General features: G+C 35.7%; 1 protein-coding gene and 1 pseudogene across 4 annotated transcripts in view; one reads left to right on the forward strand and one right to left on the reverse strand.

The window, feature by feature from the left end:
• The window catches only part of LOC144317319 (E3 SUMO-protein ligase ZNF451), a 91,895-nt gene that overhangs the window by 22,323 nt on the left and 49,280 nt on the right, over positions 1–20,292 (reverse strand). For all 4 annotated transcript variants that reach the window (XM_077903532.1, XM_077903530.1, XM_077903531.1 and 1 more), the window contains 6 exons: positions 19,984–20,110; positions 10,717–10,870; positions 10,101–10,248; positions 5,765–7,371; positions 2,426–2,569; positions 833–963 (listed from right to left, as the gene is read on the reverse strand). In XM_077903532.1, the coding sequence (XP_077759658.1) occupies positions 833–963; positions 2,426–2,569; positions 5,765–7,371; positions 10,101–10,248; positions 10,717–10,870; positions 19,984–20,110 (2,311 nt within the window). The remainder of the gene's footprint in view (positions 1–832; positions 964–2,425; positions 2,570–5,764; positions 7,372–10,100; positions 10,249–10,716; positions 10,871–19,983; positions 20,111–20,292) is intronic.
• Positions 17,884–19,156, forward strand: LOC144317318 (heterogeneous nuclear ribonucleoprotein A1-like; annotated as a pseudogene).

Genomic DNA, 20,292 nt, shown 5'->3' on the forward strand with positions numbered 1-20,292 from the left:
TCTTGTGGTTTAAACTGTAAGCAGCAGCCAACAAGTTTGCAGACAGGGTGCCTGGCTGGCTTAGACCGCAGATCATGAGACTCTTGGTCTTGGAGTCATGAGTTCAAGCCCCATGTTGGGTGAAGAGATTACTTAAATAAATAAAAAGACTCAAGGGGTCCCAAAGTGGTTCATTTGGTTCAGAGTCTGACTCTTGATTTCGGCTCAGGTCATGACATCATGGTTGTGAGACGGAGCCCTTTGTGGAGCTTAAGATTCTCTCTCTCTCTCTCTCTCCCTGTCCCTCTTCACTCTCAAAATACATACATACATACATATATAAAAAGCTTTAAAACACACACACAAAAACCCAAAAAACAAACTTGCAGAGTAAATTCATGTTATTAGTGTGACATGTAAATCCTTAAGCAGAGAACTGAATTTAAAATGGGTCTCAGGTTGGTAGTTTCTCTAGGTGACTGGCAGACACAAAAGCAAATGAAAATCCCATCTAGGTCAACGGTGATTGTTAAGGTGCCTTCCAATTTCAGAGATGTCAAAATGTGAAAGTATCTTAGCATACCTCAAGTACAATGTCATCTCTTGATCATTATTCTATAAATAATTAAGGTTCTACAATGAGTAGGTGACAGTCTGCTAGGAATTGAAGAAAAGCAGTAAATATGATATGGGCCCTCGCCCTCATTAGTCATAAGTAGAACCTGATACAGAAAGTATTATACAAAAATATAGAATTGAAGAATGTTCTGTGGTGTCATTATGATCCAAGTGGAAAAGAAATTCTAAGTAGGTCCTAGACTGACGTTAGATTTTGAATAAAACAATCACTCACGTGCATACAGATAGCAAAATCAGCAGCATCTTTTCTTTTACTACAACGAGGATGAAGGAAGAAGCACCCAATCCTATTCAGGTAATTGTAGATCTTACAGTTGAGGGGAGGCTTCCAATTGGTGTTTCCTCCTATGATTTTTAGAAAAGGCATATATGATTGTCAAACAGAAAATAAGAACAGAACACTAGATACAACTGAAAGCTTAATCCAAAAAAAAAAAAAAAACACAAGAGAAAAGTTTTTCTAGAGGGTATGCACTAGATTAGAATGCAGAACTCAGTTCTAGTACTGGTATCACAATTTTGTTGCTTTACAATCTTGGCAAAAGAGGTCGACTTGCTGAATCTGCCTATTCATCTGGAAACATATAGGTATGTTAGTAAGAAACAAAAGTAGTATGTGTGGAAAGTCTATGAATGGTATAATTCTATAAAACCGTATTAGTGATTTTTTCACAAATACTTCAAGGCTGGGACACCTGGGTGGCTCAGCGGCTGAGCGTCTGCCTTCGGCTAGGAGTGTGATCCTGGAGTCCTACATTGGGATCCCTGCATGGAGCCTGATTCTCCCTCTGCCTATGTCTCTGCCTCTCTCTGTGTGTCTCTTATGAATAAATAAATGAAATCTTAAAAAAAAGTACATCAAGGCTACTCAGTGGATAGAAATTATGGGCAATCAGCAAAGCTAAATTTACTAAAAGACTATACTGGATAACTTAACCAGGTCAGTATATTTGTATCTTAAATCCAATCCTTCTCTTTATATGTTGTTTCCTATCAAACATGAAATTTTCTGGATGTTCACTATAGTAAACTTCTATAAACCAAAGAAGTCTCTCTCCATTTGGTCAGTGGTTTGTAGAGAGATACTTAAATGAAGCTGCACATTTATGAACAATAAGGATGAACTGTAGGGGCAGTTATGGAATGCTGAAAATCATACTAGTTCTGTAGCCATGAGGCCCAACTAACGGAGTTCAAAAGAACAGTACTATTTATTAGTTTTATACTCTGAAAAAAATAAACTTCTCACAATACTTCCTTATATTTAAAAAAAAGAGATCGGGACACCTGAGTGGCTCAGTGGTTGAGCGTTTCCCTTTGTCTCAAGGTGTGATCTCGGGATCCGGGATCGAGTCCCACATCGGGCTCCTTGCAGGGAGCCTGCTTCTCCCTCTGCCTAGGTCTCTGCCTCTCTCTCTCTCTTTCTGTGTCTCTCATGAATAAAAATAAATAAATAAAATCTTAAAAAAATAAAAAAATTAAAAAGGAGATAAACATAATAATCAGTAAGCACAGGTTAATGCCAAGCACAGTACCTAGCACATTGTAGATACTGAATAAAAGCTTTTGAAATATGTATCTAGTGATCCACAAACTTTAGGTTACCAAATAGAGTTAATATTTATTACAGAGAAATGTAAAGAGAAACATATTCTAGCAGAGTAGCTATAATGCAAAATGACCATATTCTAATTAAGTTTGTATGTTCTAATCAGGAAGGTTCAAGAGCAGTCCTTTTAACATGAAACATATTCTAATGGAAAAAAGAAGAGGGTATCATCTCAAATGTTTTCCTTATCAACCATACCTTGAAAACCCCAAATAAATGTTCCTTGGTTAAGATGTCCTGGTAGATGACCAAAAAAGTTTGACCAGTTATCAAAGTCTACAAAGACTATATGAGTCATGGTTCGCAGATAATCCAAATCTGGAAGTTCAACAACTTCTTCATCTGAGAAGAGAGAAATATTAACCTGAATTTGGTAAGAATTAGCTAAAAACATTTTAATTGGTCAAGTTTAAAAGATACTAGAGAATATACAAAATATTAATTTCTAAACCTTTTCATGAAGCCCAAACTTGTACAATACAGTATAGGTACACCAGATAAAAAATATTCTGAACATTTTTCAAAAAATTTTATTCTATATATAAATGCTATTGACCCTAAGCCTGCCTTTCTTTTTCTGATTTTTAAAAAAAAATACATATTTATTCAGTGTCATGGTTACATTTAGCAATCAACAGCATGGGTGTTAAAAAAAAAAAAAATTTACACTAAAATCCTTTGTTGGAATGCTTTACACTTTCCATAGAGCAGAAACTAAAATAACCTGTTATATAATTAGTCACAAATACAGTCCTCAAGTTTTGTGCCCATACACATGAGTATTGTCTAGAACATGTCTCTTCATAGCAGCAAGGCCCTGCCATCACTGTGCTTGGCTGAGTTCACAAATCTGTTGTAACCTGTAGCTTCCCTGTCACTTCTCTGGCTCTTCTCCTGCTAATAAGCTTTATTTCATGGCAGTAAGTAAACCTTCTGCCACTGTCATAGCTACTGCTGCTGTGGAACTGCCATAGCCACCTTAGTTTTGTGGTTTGGCATAATATTGGCCTCCACCACCACAGAGGCCAGCCAGAGCTTCTGCCTCCAAAATTTTCGTCTTTCATGGGTCCAAAATTTCAAGACTGATTGTTGTAATTGCCAAAATCATGATAGCTGCTACTACCTCCAAAACTGCTCCCACCACTACCAAATCCTTATAGCTAAGACTTTCTTTAAAAATAATTTATATAAGCAATTTTTAAAATAATAATATACTGGAAGAACTAGAAGGCCAAGTTTTGAGGCAAATAACCAAAACCTTGCACTGTCCATCAAAATAAAATTTCAAGGTTGCCTGTTAAGAACTTCTCCTTCTACCAGTTTTGTCCTTTTCCCAATCTAGACTTATTAGTAACCTGCTAGCTATGTGATTAAAAATCCTAGAGGAGAAATGAAATAACCTACAACCCTGCTACCATAAAGTGGTGCATAAGAGGTAATGGTAGCACACCAGCACCTCCCACCATAAACATATCTTTCTTGGTTCTCTTAGGTTCTTTCCTCTTCCACCATTCTCCAACTCTTGTTTTTTACCCCTTTCAATTCTTTCATACTTTTCTATCTTGATAAGGCCTTGAAGTTTCTAGTGGTAGCAATACAAACCTTAATATCTTAAATTATTTCCAAAATGACTAGGTTTTACTCTACTCTAGGTGACAGTTGGTTAAGTGTCTGATTCTTGGTTTCAGCTTAGGTTGTGATCTCAGGGTCGTGAGATCAAGCCCTGAGCTGGGCTCTGTGCTCAGCACTGAATCTGCTTGAGATTGTCTTTCTCCCTCTCCCTCTGCCCCTCCCACTCATGTGCACGCACATTCTCTATCTCAAATAAATAAATCTTTAAAAATAATTCTATTCAAAATTTTCATATATCCTCATTGTCCTCACTATACATTGTATAATTTATCAAGAGCTGATAGATATTTAAAAGAATTTACACTTAAAATTATACTTCTAAATAAAATAAAAACACTGCACTCTTCCACACTTAATCTTATCCCATGGTGCAAGAAAGAAGTCTAGAATAAGTACAAAGAGATCTATCTATACCTCAATTTTCTCCTTGGTTTCTTGCTACCACTTGTAACTCTAATTCTAATTGCTATTTTAACTTTAAGTAAAAGTTTTGCTTCCAAGAAAATCATAACAAAAATATATGAATTCTGATCTTTAAGATTTCTCATACTTATAGAATAAGACCAAAATATGAGGATGTGGGGAAAAAAAGAACCCTTGTACACTGTTGGTGGGAATGCAAAACTGGTACAGCCACTGTGGAAAACAATATAGAGGAGGTTCCTTGAAATCAAAAATACAATTGCCATATAACCTAGTAATTCTATTAGGGATTAGTTACCCAAAGAATACAAAAATATTAATTTAAGAAGATATATGCACCCCTTTGTTAATTGCAGCATTATTTACAATAGCCAAGTGTCCACTGATAGATGAATGGATAAAGAAGATGTGGTGTGTGTATGTGTATAATCTATAAACTGAATATTAGCCATAAAAAAGGAATGAAATCTTGCCATTTTCAACAACATGGATGGATCTAGAAAGTATAATGCTAGAAAAACAAATACCATAGGACTTCATTCATGTGGAATTTAAGAAACAAAACAAAGAAAAAAGACAAACAAAAAAAACATTATTTTTTGGGGGTGGGGGGGAACAGATTCTTAAATACAGAGACTGATGATTATCAGAGGAGGGGAGAATGGATGAAACAGGTTAAAGGGCTTAAGAGTACATTTGATCAAAAAAAAAAAAAGTACATTTGATCATAATGAGCACGGAGTACTATATACAATTGTTGAATCACTATATTGTACACCTGAAACTACTATGTTAGTTACAGTGGAATAAAAAAATATTTTTAATAAAAAAATAATTAGCCAACAACAGGAAGAGAAAAGTCAAAATAGCAACAAAGAATTCACTTGGCTAATTTTTTTAATGCACCTAAATCTGAATGGTAAGAATCTGAATGTTCAGGATAACTTTCATACATGACTTTCAGGGGATCCCTGGGTGGCTCAGCGGTTTGGCGCCTGCCTTTGGCCCAGGGCGCGGTCCTGGGGTCCCAGGATCGAGTCCCGCGTTGGGCTCCCAGCATGGAGCCTGCTTCTCCTTCCTACTGTGTCTCTGCCTCTCTCTCTCTCTGTCTGTCATAAATGAATAAATAAATCTTTAAAAAAAAAAACAAACAAATCTGACTTTCAGAAAGACTATCAATTTCCATCATCTCTCAAAATCCCCATGCTTTCTGTAAAAGAAAATGTTACCTTAAACATATTGTTTAAAGCTAATATATATGTTCTTTGTTCCCTAAAGTTTAGAATAGTTGAATATTTAGATATTAATATTTATTAGTGTTTAGGAATATACATCCCTAAAAAGTTACACTACAGTAATTAATCATCCGTTTCTTCAAAATCAAATCATTATTAGCTTTCTCAAATCTGATGGCTACAATAGGTGTATATTTCTCTATTAGCATGTGAAATTTGCACAGACATTAGAGTTGTAAAGCCGTACCTATATTCTGACAGCTTAGGTCATTCTCAGCTCCTTTCTCCACGTCCAAATTTTTTGGATGGCTTACTGTCTGTTTCGGTTTTCTCTCTGTACGTGAGGCACTGGCAGCAAATTTGTACAGGCTTGTTTTCTCAGATCCAAAATGAGCCACACTGGGTTTCTGTAAAAAGCAATGTTTCCTATGGAAGTGCTGCTGAGCACTCTCAGGATCATGAAATGCTTTAGTACAGGTGCCACACTTGATTACATACTGCTGCTCCTCTTCCTCCTCACTGATTTCTTCTCTGTGCACTTGATGGATATGAGTATTGATGTCACTCATGCTCTGTGCTGTTGCTGAACACAAGGTGCATCGAAACCACAGTTTACCTTTATCCAGCATGATTTGGAGACATCTACTATAATCTTCCTTTCTGTTGACTTTACAGATGTAACTCTCACGGCAACCACAGGTTAACAGGTTACTGGTCTCTATCACCGGAAAATCATTTTCAGTTTTAATTGAAGTTTCAGTTTTTTCAGACACAAACACATAATCTATGCTGTGGTGATCCTTATAATGACTTAAAAATGCTTCTTCCACATTAAAGATAAGATCACAAAGCCCACAGAAGTACTTAATCTTTATTTCATTGTTATGCTCATCTTGGCAATGGCGGTATAGTGTTTCTATCTTGTGAAAAGTCTTTTTGCAGTGGGCACAGCTATATCTATGAAATTGATGACTTGCTAAAGACATGCAATGCTGTTTTACACATTCTTGGGAATCAAACATATCTTCACAAATTCGGCATTGCCATTTACCCCTGGGAGGACTGTTTGCTGGAGAATGATCAATAATAGTAATAGTTGAAGAAGGATTCTTAGCAGTCACATTATTCACCAATGTTGTAGAAGAGGATGGCATAGTTTCACCTTCTACCTCATTCATCTCATAAAAATATCTGTGTCCATTATGAAATTCAGTCACATGTGCCATGATAGTCTCTTTTCTTGTCAACTCCTTTTTGCATGTCCGACACCAGAAAAGAAAGTTATTTAAATGTGCCCCTCCATGAATCCGGCTCATATGTAAACGGATAACTCCTGAATCTTCACTCACCTTTCCACAGACCACACACTTATAACACATTGTGTTTGCTAAGAATACATGCTTTTCTACTGCATCTTCACTTGGGAATCGTTGATGGCATTCACAAAACCAAGTTTTTACAAGTGACTTTTCTTTCTGAATACAAACCATACTTTCATGGCTTCTACCTTCTAAGTTCATCTTTTTTGGAACAGTGGTACAATCTGGTGAGCTCGATTCTTGAACAGACAGAGTTCTCTTAAGTGATGAAAATTTTGACTGATCTAGCAATAGATGCAAGTCAGAAGAAGGTTTGTTATCTTCACTGATGTGGCAATAAAGTAAGACTGATTCTTCCATTGAGGTAATGACTCGGATTTTGTGCCCTGAATTCTGCTTGTGATTTCGGGTACTGTTTTCATCCATAAAGATTTGGTTGCAATTTGGACAATAACCTCTTACTATGAATTTTTCTGCAACTTGGGCAATGCTCTTCTCAGCTACAGCTACAGGACCAGCATTTCGACAACGAACTCTAAATTGGATAAAAAAATAAACTCTTTCGTAAGTACTTTCTAAATACAGTACCTCTGCTTTTTAACAGGAATTATAAACAATGCATACAGAAAGCACTAAAAGATATTTTTCAATAAAAATGCAGATAACAGAATAATTTCAACTCACAATACCTGAGTATTACCTATATTGTCTGTTTCTACTCCATATATTAGAATAGTAAAACTAGAATCAAAAGATTAAAAAATTCATATAAATATTTGGAAAATGAATCCTTAACTCTTTAGAAGTTAAACAAAAAATTTTCAATAAATCTAAGGGTCACAGAAAAAAGGGGAAAAGGTAATATTTTTAAATGGGGACACCTGGGTGGCTCAGTAGTTAAGGGTCTGCCTTCGGCTCAAGGCATGATCCTGGGGTCCCAGAATGGAGTCTTACATTGGGCTCCCTGCATGGAGCCTGCTTATCCCTCTGCCTACATCTCTGCCTCTCTGTCTCTCATGAATAAATAAAATCTTAAAAAATATATTTTTAAATGAATGAAAATGAAAACAGCTTATCAAAATCAGAGGGTAAAGCAATGCTTAGAAGAAAATTTATAACTTTAAATGTTTATATAGAAAAAGGTCTAAAGTCAATATAAGCTGCTACCTTAAGAACCTAGAAATGGATAAGCAAATGAAGCCCAAAGTTTAAAGAGAGCAGAAATGAACAAAGTAAAAAAAAAATGGACAACCAACAGAGAATCATCAGTAAAAAATTCTGGTTGTTTTAAAGATCAGCAAATATTTGTTTGTGATAGATTACAGAAATAAATATAAAAGCTAAAAAAAACTGAATTTCATAAAAAATGAAGTAAACAAAATATATTCCTGAAGCAAGAATAAGCAAAGGATTCTCAGGATAGAGAAAATAACAATAAAAAGAAAACCACTAAGTTATACTTGAGATTAAAAGCTTCTGCTCATGAAAAGACATAAACACATGAAAAAGTACCCAACATCATTGTTCATCAGGGAAATGCAGATTAAAACCACAAAGAGACACTCAAAAGAACAGCTATAATGAAGAAGACAATACGAAACCTTGGCAAGGATGCAGAGTAACTAGAACTCTCATACCTTGTTGGTACAAACACTTTGGGAAAATATTTAGTAGTTCCTTATCAAATTAAATATACATCTACTCTTTGATTGCAGCAAGTCCACTCCTAGATATTTAATCCAAGATGAATGAAAACATATGTCCGTAAGAAGACTTGTATAAAATATATACAGCTTTATTCATAATAGCTAAAAATCCTAAATAATCCAAATGTCCATCAACATGAGAATGAATAAACAAATTGTGCTAAGTTCATATAATAAAATTCTACTTACCAATAAAAAGGAACAATGTACTGAAAATACCACAATGTACAGGAAAATACCACAATGGAGACTGCAGGGGTGAGAAGGTGGGAAATGACTGGGAAGGGACACATGGAACTTTCCGCAGAAGGGTGATAAATTATGATAAAAGTATAGGTTAACAGATGTACCCATTATGGCAAAATCATAAAAGTTACGATGTATACACTGTAATGAATTTAATTTGTATCTCAAAAACAGAACTTTTAAAAATAAGGGGAATAAGGAGTATATAAGCAGCGTTGATTATTATTAAAGCTGGGGTAATGGGTAAAATGGAAGTTCATTATACTATTCTGTTGACTTCATACAGTTGAAATTTTACATAATAAAAAATTAAGAATAAAAATAGCAGGCAGAACCAGGATTTCAACTCATGAAATACAAGTTAGAATATAAGTTAGAACCAGGACTATTAAACTTAGTAGTTACACTGAGTATATACAAAGTAATTATATTCTACTGCCTCAAGTTTATTGAGAACCTATTTTTCTTGAAGGTTTGTGAAAATAATTGCAATTGTCATTTAGTAGATACAAACTTTTAATACATTTTAATAGTATAACAGGAAAACAGACTGAAAAGACACAGTAGTAAGGAGAAAATATGTACAGACTTTGTTTGGATCATGATTCCAACATCCCAAATGTGTAATAAAAAATTTCTTCAGATAATCGGGGAAATTTGATAACTAAGTAGTCGATGCTATTAAATTGATTAGTATCAATTTCTAAGGTGTGGTAATAGTATTATAGGATTAAAAAAAAGAAGAGTCTTTACTATTTATTTATAGTTACATATTGAAGTATTGAAGTATTTACAGATAGGATGACATGATTTAACTCTGAAATAACAACTTGCAAGGGGTGACAATATAAATGAAACACGATAGTCATGTTTTGCTAATTACTGAAGTTGGGTGAAAGGTACACTGTGGGTTGTACATTGCTTGATAACTTCCATTATAAAGCCATGATTATTTAATAAATTTGGCCTTTCACTGCAATTTAATCTTTCATATGATATGATACTTTCCATTCTGGCTGATGTAAAGCCAATGTTCTATTTTAACCTGCTTCTCTCCTATATACACACTACTCACATAACACACAGAGAAAAAAACACATAGAACTGTTAGTTCATTTTACATTCACAGCAATATCAAATCTACTTTTTTCATATCTTTAACTTCTCTCATTATGCTAAATTTGATTAATTTCCAGATTAATGTACATTCTCATTCTAAAAGCAGAGAAACATGGAATAGAAAAGTATTTGTTTAATCTTTCCTCTGGTAAAGAGCAGGATTCCTTTACAGCCCGACTAAACTTGTACAAACCTGAAATGGGCAGTGAGCTCCATGTGGGAACGTAGTGTCTGGTGGCAGGCCACACACTTAACTTGAAATGGGACATCTTTGCACAGAGAAATCAGAAGTTTCTTTGCAAAAGATGGAAATGATATTGGATGTGCTATTCCCTGGTCATCTGAAAAACAAAATAAACTTAATTTGCAAAGATTGGAGGAGAAAGCAACCCAACCTTCCTCCCCTTCATTTTCTCAACATTGGGTAGAATAAGTAAAAGATTGATATATATGTGATAAAAATCTAGGGAAGTCATTTTCTAGCCTTAAGTACAAAAGATGCAGAACTCATGCTCAAAATTTGAGTCTTAAATGCAGAGAAACACCCAACTTCCCAGATATTATGTATACATAAAAACATCATCCTAAATAAATGTTTTCTTTCCAAGTTTCTCTTCATTCCTCAAAGTAAACCTTACTGTTAAGTGCGGAGCTCTACTGAGAATCTTTTTTGAAAAATAAAGACAATCTTTTCACTTTCATGTTTTCAATCTAATATCAGGATAAATTATGTCAAGAATTATATAAGAAATATGGTAAAGAGATTAAAGTAGTTCAATAAGCTTTAACAGAAAAGAGTATTAACATACCACCCAGTTTAAAATTCTGATGGAAATGATTCTTTCCAGACATATGTTTCAAACACTCATCCTTGCTGCTAAAAAGAAGGAAGCAATTTGGACATGCAAAACACTGAATAATCTGAGGAAGAAGGTTGTTTTTATGTCCATCACCTGCAGCTTCCTAAAATACAAAGCAAAGTTGTATCATACACAACTAAAATCAATAATCAGTTTTTTTATTTTTTATTTTTTTATTTTTTTTTTTATTGGTGTTCAATTTACTAACATACAGAATAACACCCAGTGCCCGTCACCCATTCACTCCCACCCCCCGCCCTCCTCCCCTTCTACCACCCCTAGTTCGTTTCCCAGAGTTAGCAGTCTTTACGTTCTGTCTCCCTTTCTGATATTTCCCACACAATAATCAGTTTTTTTAAAATCAACTTTCAAAATTTCTTAATCATTTGGAATATTCTATATCAGTTTTTAATATGAAAACTTTTCTTCCCTAAGTGTGAACCACAGAATTTTAATCATAAATGAGGTTCCATATGTGAATTAAAATTTTTTTTTCTTAAAAACAAATCTTGAGCAGCCTGGATGGCCCAGTGGTTTGGTGCCGCCTTCAGCCCAGGTTGTGATCCTGGAGACCCAGGATCGAGTCCCACATCAGGCTCCCTGCATGGAGGCTGCTTCTCTTTCTGCCTGTGTCTCTGCCCCCCCCCCCCGCCCATGAATAAATAAATATAACCATCCTTGTATACATCCTTGTATCCTATTTACAGGTGCATGTTTTTCATTATTCGCAGTGGCCCTACTGGGTTAAAAGGTTTAGTACTGAATATTAAAGGATACTGTATGATTATCTTTCAAAAAGGCTTTACCAATTTACATATTCCTGGCACTGAGTGAACCTGGCACAATAGCTACTATAGATCGTGTTTTTATCTTTGCAGTCTGACAGGTATTGTGAAACTCATTGTTACTTCAATTTTTACTTCCTACTAGTGAGTTTTAGTACCTAATTCATACAATTCTGTGGATTTTCCATATTCTGTGTATTGGATATTCATATCCTTTTGCCTGTTTTTTATTAATTTATTTTTAAAGATTTATTTGAGAGAGAGAGCACAAGCAGGGGGAGAAGGAGAAGCAGGCTCACCACTGAGCAAGGAGCCAGATGTGGGGTTTGATCCCAGGACCCTGGCATCATGACTTGAGCCAAAGGCAGATGCTTAACCAACTGAGCCACCCAGGCACCCCTGCCTGATATTTCAATTGTTTCTGTTTTCTCTTCCTCTGGTTAACCTGTATCTTTTCTTCATTATCAAAACTAACTGTGCCATGCTCCATTTTGCAAATATTTTTCAAACATCTATTAATTTCACATGTGGTCACTTGAAAATTTTGATGTAGTCAAACAGGTATGTTTTTTCTAGCATCTAGGTATTGAAACTTGGTTAAGAGGCTCCTCTATCTCAAAACTAAAAAACTTTCTTTTTAAAAAAGTAAACTCTATCCCTAATGTGGGGCTCAAACGCATGACCTCAAGATTAAGAGTCATGTGCTCTATCTACTGAGCCAACCAGCTGCCCCCAAACTGGAAATATCTTAAAGTATATATGTATATAGGTGTATATGTAAGTGTGCTGGTAAATAAATGTAATTTAACATCTTTTAGCCTTGAAAGTTGTATTGTGTCTTCTTAAATTTACTATCATTAATATTAGGGATATAGAAATAGCTTATGCAGTACTTATGAGATGTCACAGAAGGAGGAATAAGAAATTTACATTTATATTGAGCACGTGGGAAGCATCATATTTTGGTACAAAATCTAATAATCCCATGAAGTACTATTTTCATTATTTACAAATGAAAAAACTAAAATTTAGTTTCTGTCCAATCAAGTAGCACCCTGGAAAGAGATAAAACTACCATTCAAACACAGCTTTACATCTTTGGTTATAAATTCTATTCTTTCCACTACTCTTCAACCTGTTTTAATGTTGTGAGTGACACGCAGAAGATAACATCCAAGAAGATACTATGCCTTCCAATGAGAAGGTTCAAAATGAGAGCACTAAAGGCATTTTCCTAAACACAAACTTATACAAAGGTCCTCTACTTGAAAAATGCTAACAAAATAATTTTTAGTTCAACTGTGAGTCAGAAATGGATTCAATATAAAGCTTGGTTAAAGTGTTTGCTCAACAGAACAAGAATGTGATTCTACATAAAATGTTATTAAAATATACCTATTGTAAAAAAAAGATATATATACCTATTGTAAAAGTATAACATATTTCCTTGAACAAACTAGTGGAAAGAGTGGGAAATAGGATGTTTCATAAATTAAAGCACTCACTTTCTTTCTAACCATTATACATCTAATTACATTAAAATAAAATACACTATACACATTTGAATATATAAAAAAAGTTAAACTACAGTAAAGATATTATTTCATAACCTCTAGAATGGTTGTTTTAAAAGGCACACAATAAGTGTTGTTAAGAATGTAGAGAAATTGGAACCTGCATATACTGCTGGTAAGAAAATAAAATAGGGGACACCTGGGTGGCTCAGCGGTTAAGCGCCTGCCTTCAGCCCAGGGCATGATCCTCGAGTCCTGGGATCGAGTCCCACATCGGGCTCCCTGCATGGAGCCTGCTTCTCCCTCTGCCTGTGTCTCTGCTTCTCTCTCAATCTGTGTCTCATGAATAAATAAATAAAATCTTAAAAAAAAAAGAAAGAAAGAAAAGAAAATGGTACAGTGTGTTGTATAACAGTTTGGTAGTTCTTCAAACTAAACAGAATTACCACACGACCCCCAAAATTAACTGTCAAGAAATAAAGACATATGTCCACATGAAGGCTTGTACATTTATTTTTACCAGCATTATTCACAATAGCCCAAAAGTAAAATAACCCAAGTATCTACCAACTGATGAATTGATAAACAAAAAATGGCATATTTCCATACAATGGAACAAAAAAAGAATGAAGTACTGATATATGCTGCAACATGGATGAACCTTGACAACATTATGGTAAACTAGAGAATCTTATCACAAAAGGCCACGTATTATAAGATTCCACTTATATGAAATGTCCAGGAAAGGCAAAACTATAGACAGAAAGCAGTTTACAGATTGCCTAGGGCTAGGGAGGATGGGCTAACAAGAAGGAAAAACCACTCTTAATGACAGAATGGCTCTAGGAACAAAATGAGAAAGAGGGGTTGTACCTATTGACTCAAAAGTGACATCGAGGCCCATTAGAGTTTACAATATGTCTTCCCGTACCTCCACCACCACCAGAAAAGGAGAAAAGCAGGAAGCTATCTAGTGATATATTTATTGAATAGTTTTACTGTCAAAACCAACTAGTAATTCACACCTGTAACCTTCAAAGTGTGACCTTCAACTACAAACTTGTTAGGAATCTTGAATCTAAGGCCCAGTCTTGGATTTACTATAAGAACTTACATTTTAGTAAGATTCCCAAGTGATTGGTGTGTAAAGTTTAAGCAGCACTGGCTCAGACAGAAGAAATTGGAGATGAAAGGGAAAGAAAGGGGAAGCAAGGCAAAAATACAAGTTGTGGTCATTTCACCCTCTTTCTTTGAAGAATGCCATCCTTACAAAATAGAATTCATAGGTATACAATCTTCAGTGACCTCTTCTGGCTGATTTAAGATAGGCAATTACAGTCTAATGCATACCAGTTTCCTTCAGAGTTCTTGTGAAGGACTCTCCAAAGAATAAGTAATAAAGAGCATTTAATGAGAGCTATCTAAGTTAGGCCCTAGGTGCTTTATACAGTAGTATACCTTCTCTTATCAATCTTGCATGTAAGTGTAACAATTCATTTTAGATACAAAGAATAAGGATCACAGATGTTCAGTAACTTCTGAGTACATACAGCTAATAAAAATGACAGTAGAACCCAGGTCTGTGTGACACCAAAGCATTTGTTCTATTTTACCATAATGCTACCCAAAAGGCTGAACATCATAAATTTACTTCCTGGAAGCAAGGTAAAACAGCATGACATGAGTGATTCCCAGAAAAAAAGAAAGTCAATGAAATTTGGAAAAACATAAATGAGAGTTATTAATTTTAAGTTAAAATATCCATTCAGATTTACTAAAGAAAAAAGATAAATATGTTAACATAGACAGTCTGGAATAGGAAAACGTGCCCTGAAAGGACTCTAATTTTAAAAAAGGTACAATATTAGTCCCTCTGAAAACACCAAAAAAATTACATAATGCAGTCCTCTTGTATCCTTTTTCTTTTCTCCCCTCAAACCCTTGTCACAACAACAGAAAGCCCTGTCATTTCTTTTGGCTTCACTTTAAGGTCTTTATTCTAAATGCCATTACTTAGGCAAAGCCTTTATTCATCTCAAAGTTAAATTACTACAAAGGTCACCTAAACTCATCTCCTTTCTATACCTATGAATCCACCCTGAACACTGGTACCATTCTAATACACTTAATCTCTTTGGTGTCTCTAAAGAAGGGAAGAATTTGGGTTCTAAAATTAAGAGTCCTTCTAGTTCTAAAGGTATAAGCATTATTTTCATCATATTACTGTCCTATAACAATAACCTCTTGGCAATATCAAGGTTACCACTTGTGTTGGGAGTCCCCAAGATCATTCCCAGGTTTGATGGTTTGCTAGGACTCACAGCACTTTGCATATAGTTGTAATCACAGCTGTGATTTATTATAGGGTTTTAGCTACCAAGATATTTAAAGTGGTATTGTTTTTAATAGAAAAATTGAAGCAATACATCGAACAAAATTAAATGAACTATATAATATATTCATATAGAATGTTGTTCATTGATCTAAAATGTATGCACTGATTCAACAAATATTTAAGTATTCACGTTTACAATACACTGTTTTTCTTAATTATACAATTCAGACACTTTATCTTATATAAAATAAAAGTGCTAAGAATAGACATTCTTGTCTTGTTCCTGACCTTAGAGGAAAAGATCTCAGTTTTTCACCAATGAGAATGTTAGCTGTGAGTTTCTCATACATGACCTTTATTATGTTGAGGTTATGCTACTCTAGAACCTCTAGCATTGAGGATTTTTATCATGAATGGATGCTGTACTATTAAATGCTTTTTCTGTATCTACTGAAATGATGTTTTTTTATACTTTCTCTTAATGACATATCACACTGACTGTTTTGCAAATATTAAATCAGTCACATCAAAAACAATAAAATATCTAGAAATGAAACTTAACCAAGAGTTAAAAAACCTGTACTCTGAAAACTATAGAACACTGATGAAAGAAATCAATATGGTGTAAAAATATGGAAAGACATTTCATGATCATGGACTGGAAGGACAAATATTGTTAAAATGTCTATACTACCCAAAGCAATCTACAAATTTAATGCAATCTCCATCAAAATAACAATAGCATTTTTCACAGAACAAAAAAAAATCCTAAAATTTACATGGAACCACAAATAACTGTGAACAATCAAAGCAATCTTGAAAAAGAAAAGCTAAACTAGAGGTATCACAATTCCAGACTTCAAGTTATATTACAAAAGTATAGTAATCAAAACAGCACGGTACTAGCATAAAACCTGACACATAGATCAATGGATCACAGCAGAAAATCCAGAAATAAACCCACAATTATATGGTCTTTGAAAAAGGAGAAATGAGGGCAGCCTGGGTGGCTCAGTGGTTTAGCACCGCCTTCAGCCAAGGGCCTGATCCTGGAGACCCAGGATGGAGTCCCACGTCAGGCTCCCTGCATGGAGCCTGCTTCTCCCTCTGCCGGTGTCTCTGCCTCTCTCTCAATCTCTCTCTCTCTCTGTGTCTCTCATGAATAAATAAATAAAATCTTTTAAAAAAAGAAAAAAAAAGGAGAAATGAAAATCCAGTGGGAAAGACAGTTTCTTCAACAAATGGTATTGGGAAAACTGGTCAGTTACATGCAAAAGAATGAAACGACCACTTTCTTTCACCATATATAGAATTTAAAATGGATTGAAGACCTAAATGTAAGACCTGAAACCATAAAAACCCTTGAAGACAGCACAGACAGTAATCTCTCTGACACTGGCCATAGCAACATTTTCTAGATGTGTCTCCTGAGGCAAGGAAATAAAAGCAGAAATAAACTAGTGGGACTTCATCAAAATAGAAAGTTTCTGCACAGTGAAGGGAACAATCAACAGAATTAAAAAAGGCAACCTACTAAATGGGAGAAAACATTTGCAAATGACATATCTGATAAAGGGTTAGTATCCAAAATACACAAATAATTTAAACTCAAAAGCCAAAACACATGGTCCAATTAAAAAATGGGCAGAAAACATGAACAGACATTTCTCCAAAGAAGATATCCAGATGGCTAAGAGATACATGAAATGATGCTCAACCTCACTCGTCATCAGGGAAATGCAAATCAAAACTACTATGAGATACCACCTTATACCTGTCACAATGGCTAAAATCAACAAAAGAAACAAGCATTGGAAAGGATGTGGAGAAAAATGAACCCGTGTGCATTTTTGGTGGAAATGCAAACTGCAAGTGCAGCCACTGTGGAAAACAGCATTAAGGTTCCTCAAAAAGCTAAAAATAGAACTACCCTATGACCTAGTAACTGCACTGCTGGGTATTTATCCAAAAAATACAAAAACACTAATTCAAATGGATACTACACCCCCATATTTATAGCAGCATGATTTATAATACTGCAAGTATCCACCAATTAGTGAATGGATAAAGAAGATGCGGCACACACACACACACACACACACACACACACACCCCCGCATGGAATATTATTCAGCCATCAAAAAGGATGAAATCTTGCCATTTGCAATGACGTGGCTAGAGCTAGAGTGTGTAATGCTAAGCAAAGTCAGAGAAAAGACAAATACCATATAATTTCACTCGTATGTGGAATTTAAGAAACAAAACAAATGAGCAAAGGGAAAAAGAGAGAGAGAAACCAAGAAACAGGCTCTTACCTAAAGAGAATAAATTGATGGTTACTAGAAGGGAAGCGAATGGGGGGATGGGTAAAATAGGTGATGGGGATTGAAGAGGACATTTGTCATCATGAGCATCAAGTGATTAAAATAAAAACTTAGCTTTCTGCCCCGGACGCCGCCGAGTTAGCATCGTTAAAGTCTCCCCTCTCACCGCCATCATGTCTAAGTCAGAGTCTCCTAAAGAGCCTGAGCAGCTGCAGAAGCTCTTCATTGGAGGTTTGAGCTTTGAAACAACTGATGAGAGTCTGAGGAGCCATTCTGAGCAATGGGGGATGCTTACGGACTGTGTGGTAATGAGAGACCCCAACACCAAGCGCTCTAGAGGCTTTGGGTTTGTCACGTACGCCGTGGAGGAGGTGGACACAGCCATGAACGCAAGGCCATACAAGGTGGATGGAAGAGTTGTGAAACCAAAGAGGACTGTCTCCTGAGAAAATTCTCAAAGACCTGGTGCCCGCTTAACTGTGAAAAAGATTTTTGTTGGTGGCATTGAAGAAGACACTGAAGAACATCATCTAAGAGATTATTTTGAATAGTATGGGAAAATTGAAGTGATTGAGATCATGACTGACCGAGGCAGTGGCAAAAAGAGAGGTTTTGCTTTTGTGACATTTGATGACCATGACTCTGTAGACAAGATTATCATTCAAAAATACCACATTGTGAATGGTCACAACTGTGAAGTAAGGAAAGCCCTATCGAAGCAAGAGATGGCTAGTGCTTCGTCCAGCCAAAGAGGCCGAAGTGGTTCTGGAAACTTTGGTGGTGGTCGTGGAGGTGGTTTTGGTGGGAATGACAACTTTGGTCGTGGAGGGTACTTCAGTGGTCGAGGTGGTAGTGGATATGGTGGCAGTGGGGATGGCTAGAATGGGTTTGGTAATGAAGGAAGCAACTTTGGAGGTGGCGGAAGCTATAACGATTTTGGCAATTACAACAATCTATTCCCAAATTTTGGATCCATGAAAGGAGGAAATTTTGGAGGCAGAAGCTCTGGCCCCCATGGTGGTGGAGGCCAATATTTTGCCAGACCACAAAACCGAGGTGGCTATGGTGGTTCCAGCAGCAGCAGCAGCAGCAGCTATGGCAGTGGCAGAAGGTTTTAATTACTGCCAGGAAATAAAGCTTAGCAGGAGAGGAGAGCCAGAGAAGTGACAGGGAAGCTACAGGTTACAACAGATTTGTGAACTCAGCCAAGCACAGTGGTGGCAGGGCCTAGCTGCTACAAAGACATGTTTTAGACAATACTCATGTGTATGGGCAAAAAACTCGAGGACTGTATTTGTGACTAATTGTATAACAGGTTATTTTAGTTTCTGTTCTGTGGAAAGTGTAAAGCATTCCAACAAAGGGTTTTAATGTAGATTTTTTTTTTTGCACCCATGCTGTTGATTGCTAAATGTAATAGTCTGATCATGATGCTGAATAAATGTGTCTTAAAAAAATAATAAAATAGGGATCCCTGGGTGGCGCAGTGGTTTAGCGCCTGCCTTTGGCCCAGGGCGCGATCCTGGAGACCCGGGATCGAATCCCACGTCAGGCTCCCGGTGCATGGAGCCTGCTTCTCCCTCTGCCTGTGTCTCTGCCTTTCTCTCTCTCTCTCTGTGACTATCATAAATAAATAAAAAAAATTTAAAAAAATAATAATAATAATAAAATAAAAGCTTAAAAAATTTTTTCCCAGTGAACATATTACACAACTAACATTCTGTAATGTGAATAAATCATTAAAGATACATAATTTCAAATATGGTAATACAGAACTATATATTACACAGATTTGCATATGCCATGAATCAACTTATATCCCTTGAGATTTAATGTTTAATGAGAGTTACATAAAACAGCCTTTTAGATTTCTTAATACTAGCATTAAAAAGGAATTATTTACTACATGGTTCCAACATTTCAAAAGGCAGTGAAATGCAGTGGACTTAACACCAAGGTTCTAGTTCTCATTATAAGCATCTGAACAAGGTTAATTCGGCAGAGCAACTCCATCAAAGAAAGGGTTTCTATGATAATCTCTGGGACTGCCGGCTTTCAGTAATTAAGTTTATCAGCCCACAGAAAATTAATGTTCCAAATCATTTTATTCTCCATAAATAACCATAGTTTTGATCCTTATGTGTATCACTGGTGATTATCTGATTATAGGTAATTCAGAGCAGCAAGAAAACACCTATACCGAATTCCATGGTTCTCTAGGAAAAAATACCTATTCTTAACTTAGGACATGCTCTTACCTTAGCAAAAAGGTGATCCCTATATTGCTGTTGAGTAACAAAATTTTTGTAACACACTACACAAGCAAAGGAATTGGTGAATGGTCCATGTAGTGTAATTGTTGGATCACATGGAGAGTGATCAAACCTACTCAGCAAGAGAGGTAACGTTAGAGAAGTCCGCATTTTAGGATCCACACTGTACTGTTTCATTTGTTAAGCACTTGTTTATTTGTTTACACACAAACACACATACACACTAAGAAATTTTTACTTTACTGAAATATGTTCAACTTAAAGAAATATCAAATGGCTCCGAAATGCCATGCA

Source organism: Canis aureus, chromosome 7, assembly GCF_053574225.1.
Source record: "Canis aureus isolate CA01 chromosome 7, VMU_Caureus_v.1.0, whole genome shotgun sequence".
Classification (NCBI taxonomy): Eukaryota; Metazoa; Chordata; class Mammalia; order Carnivora; family Canidae; genus Canis; species Canis aureus.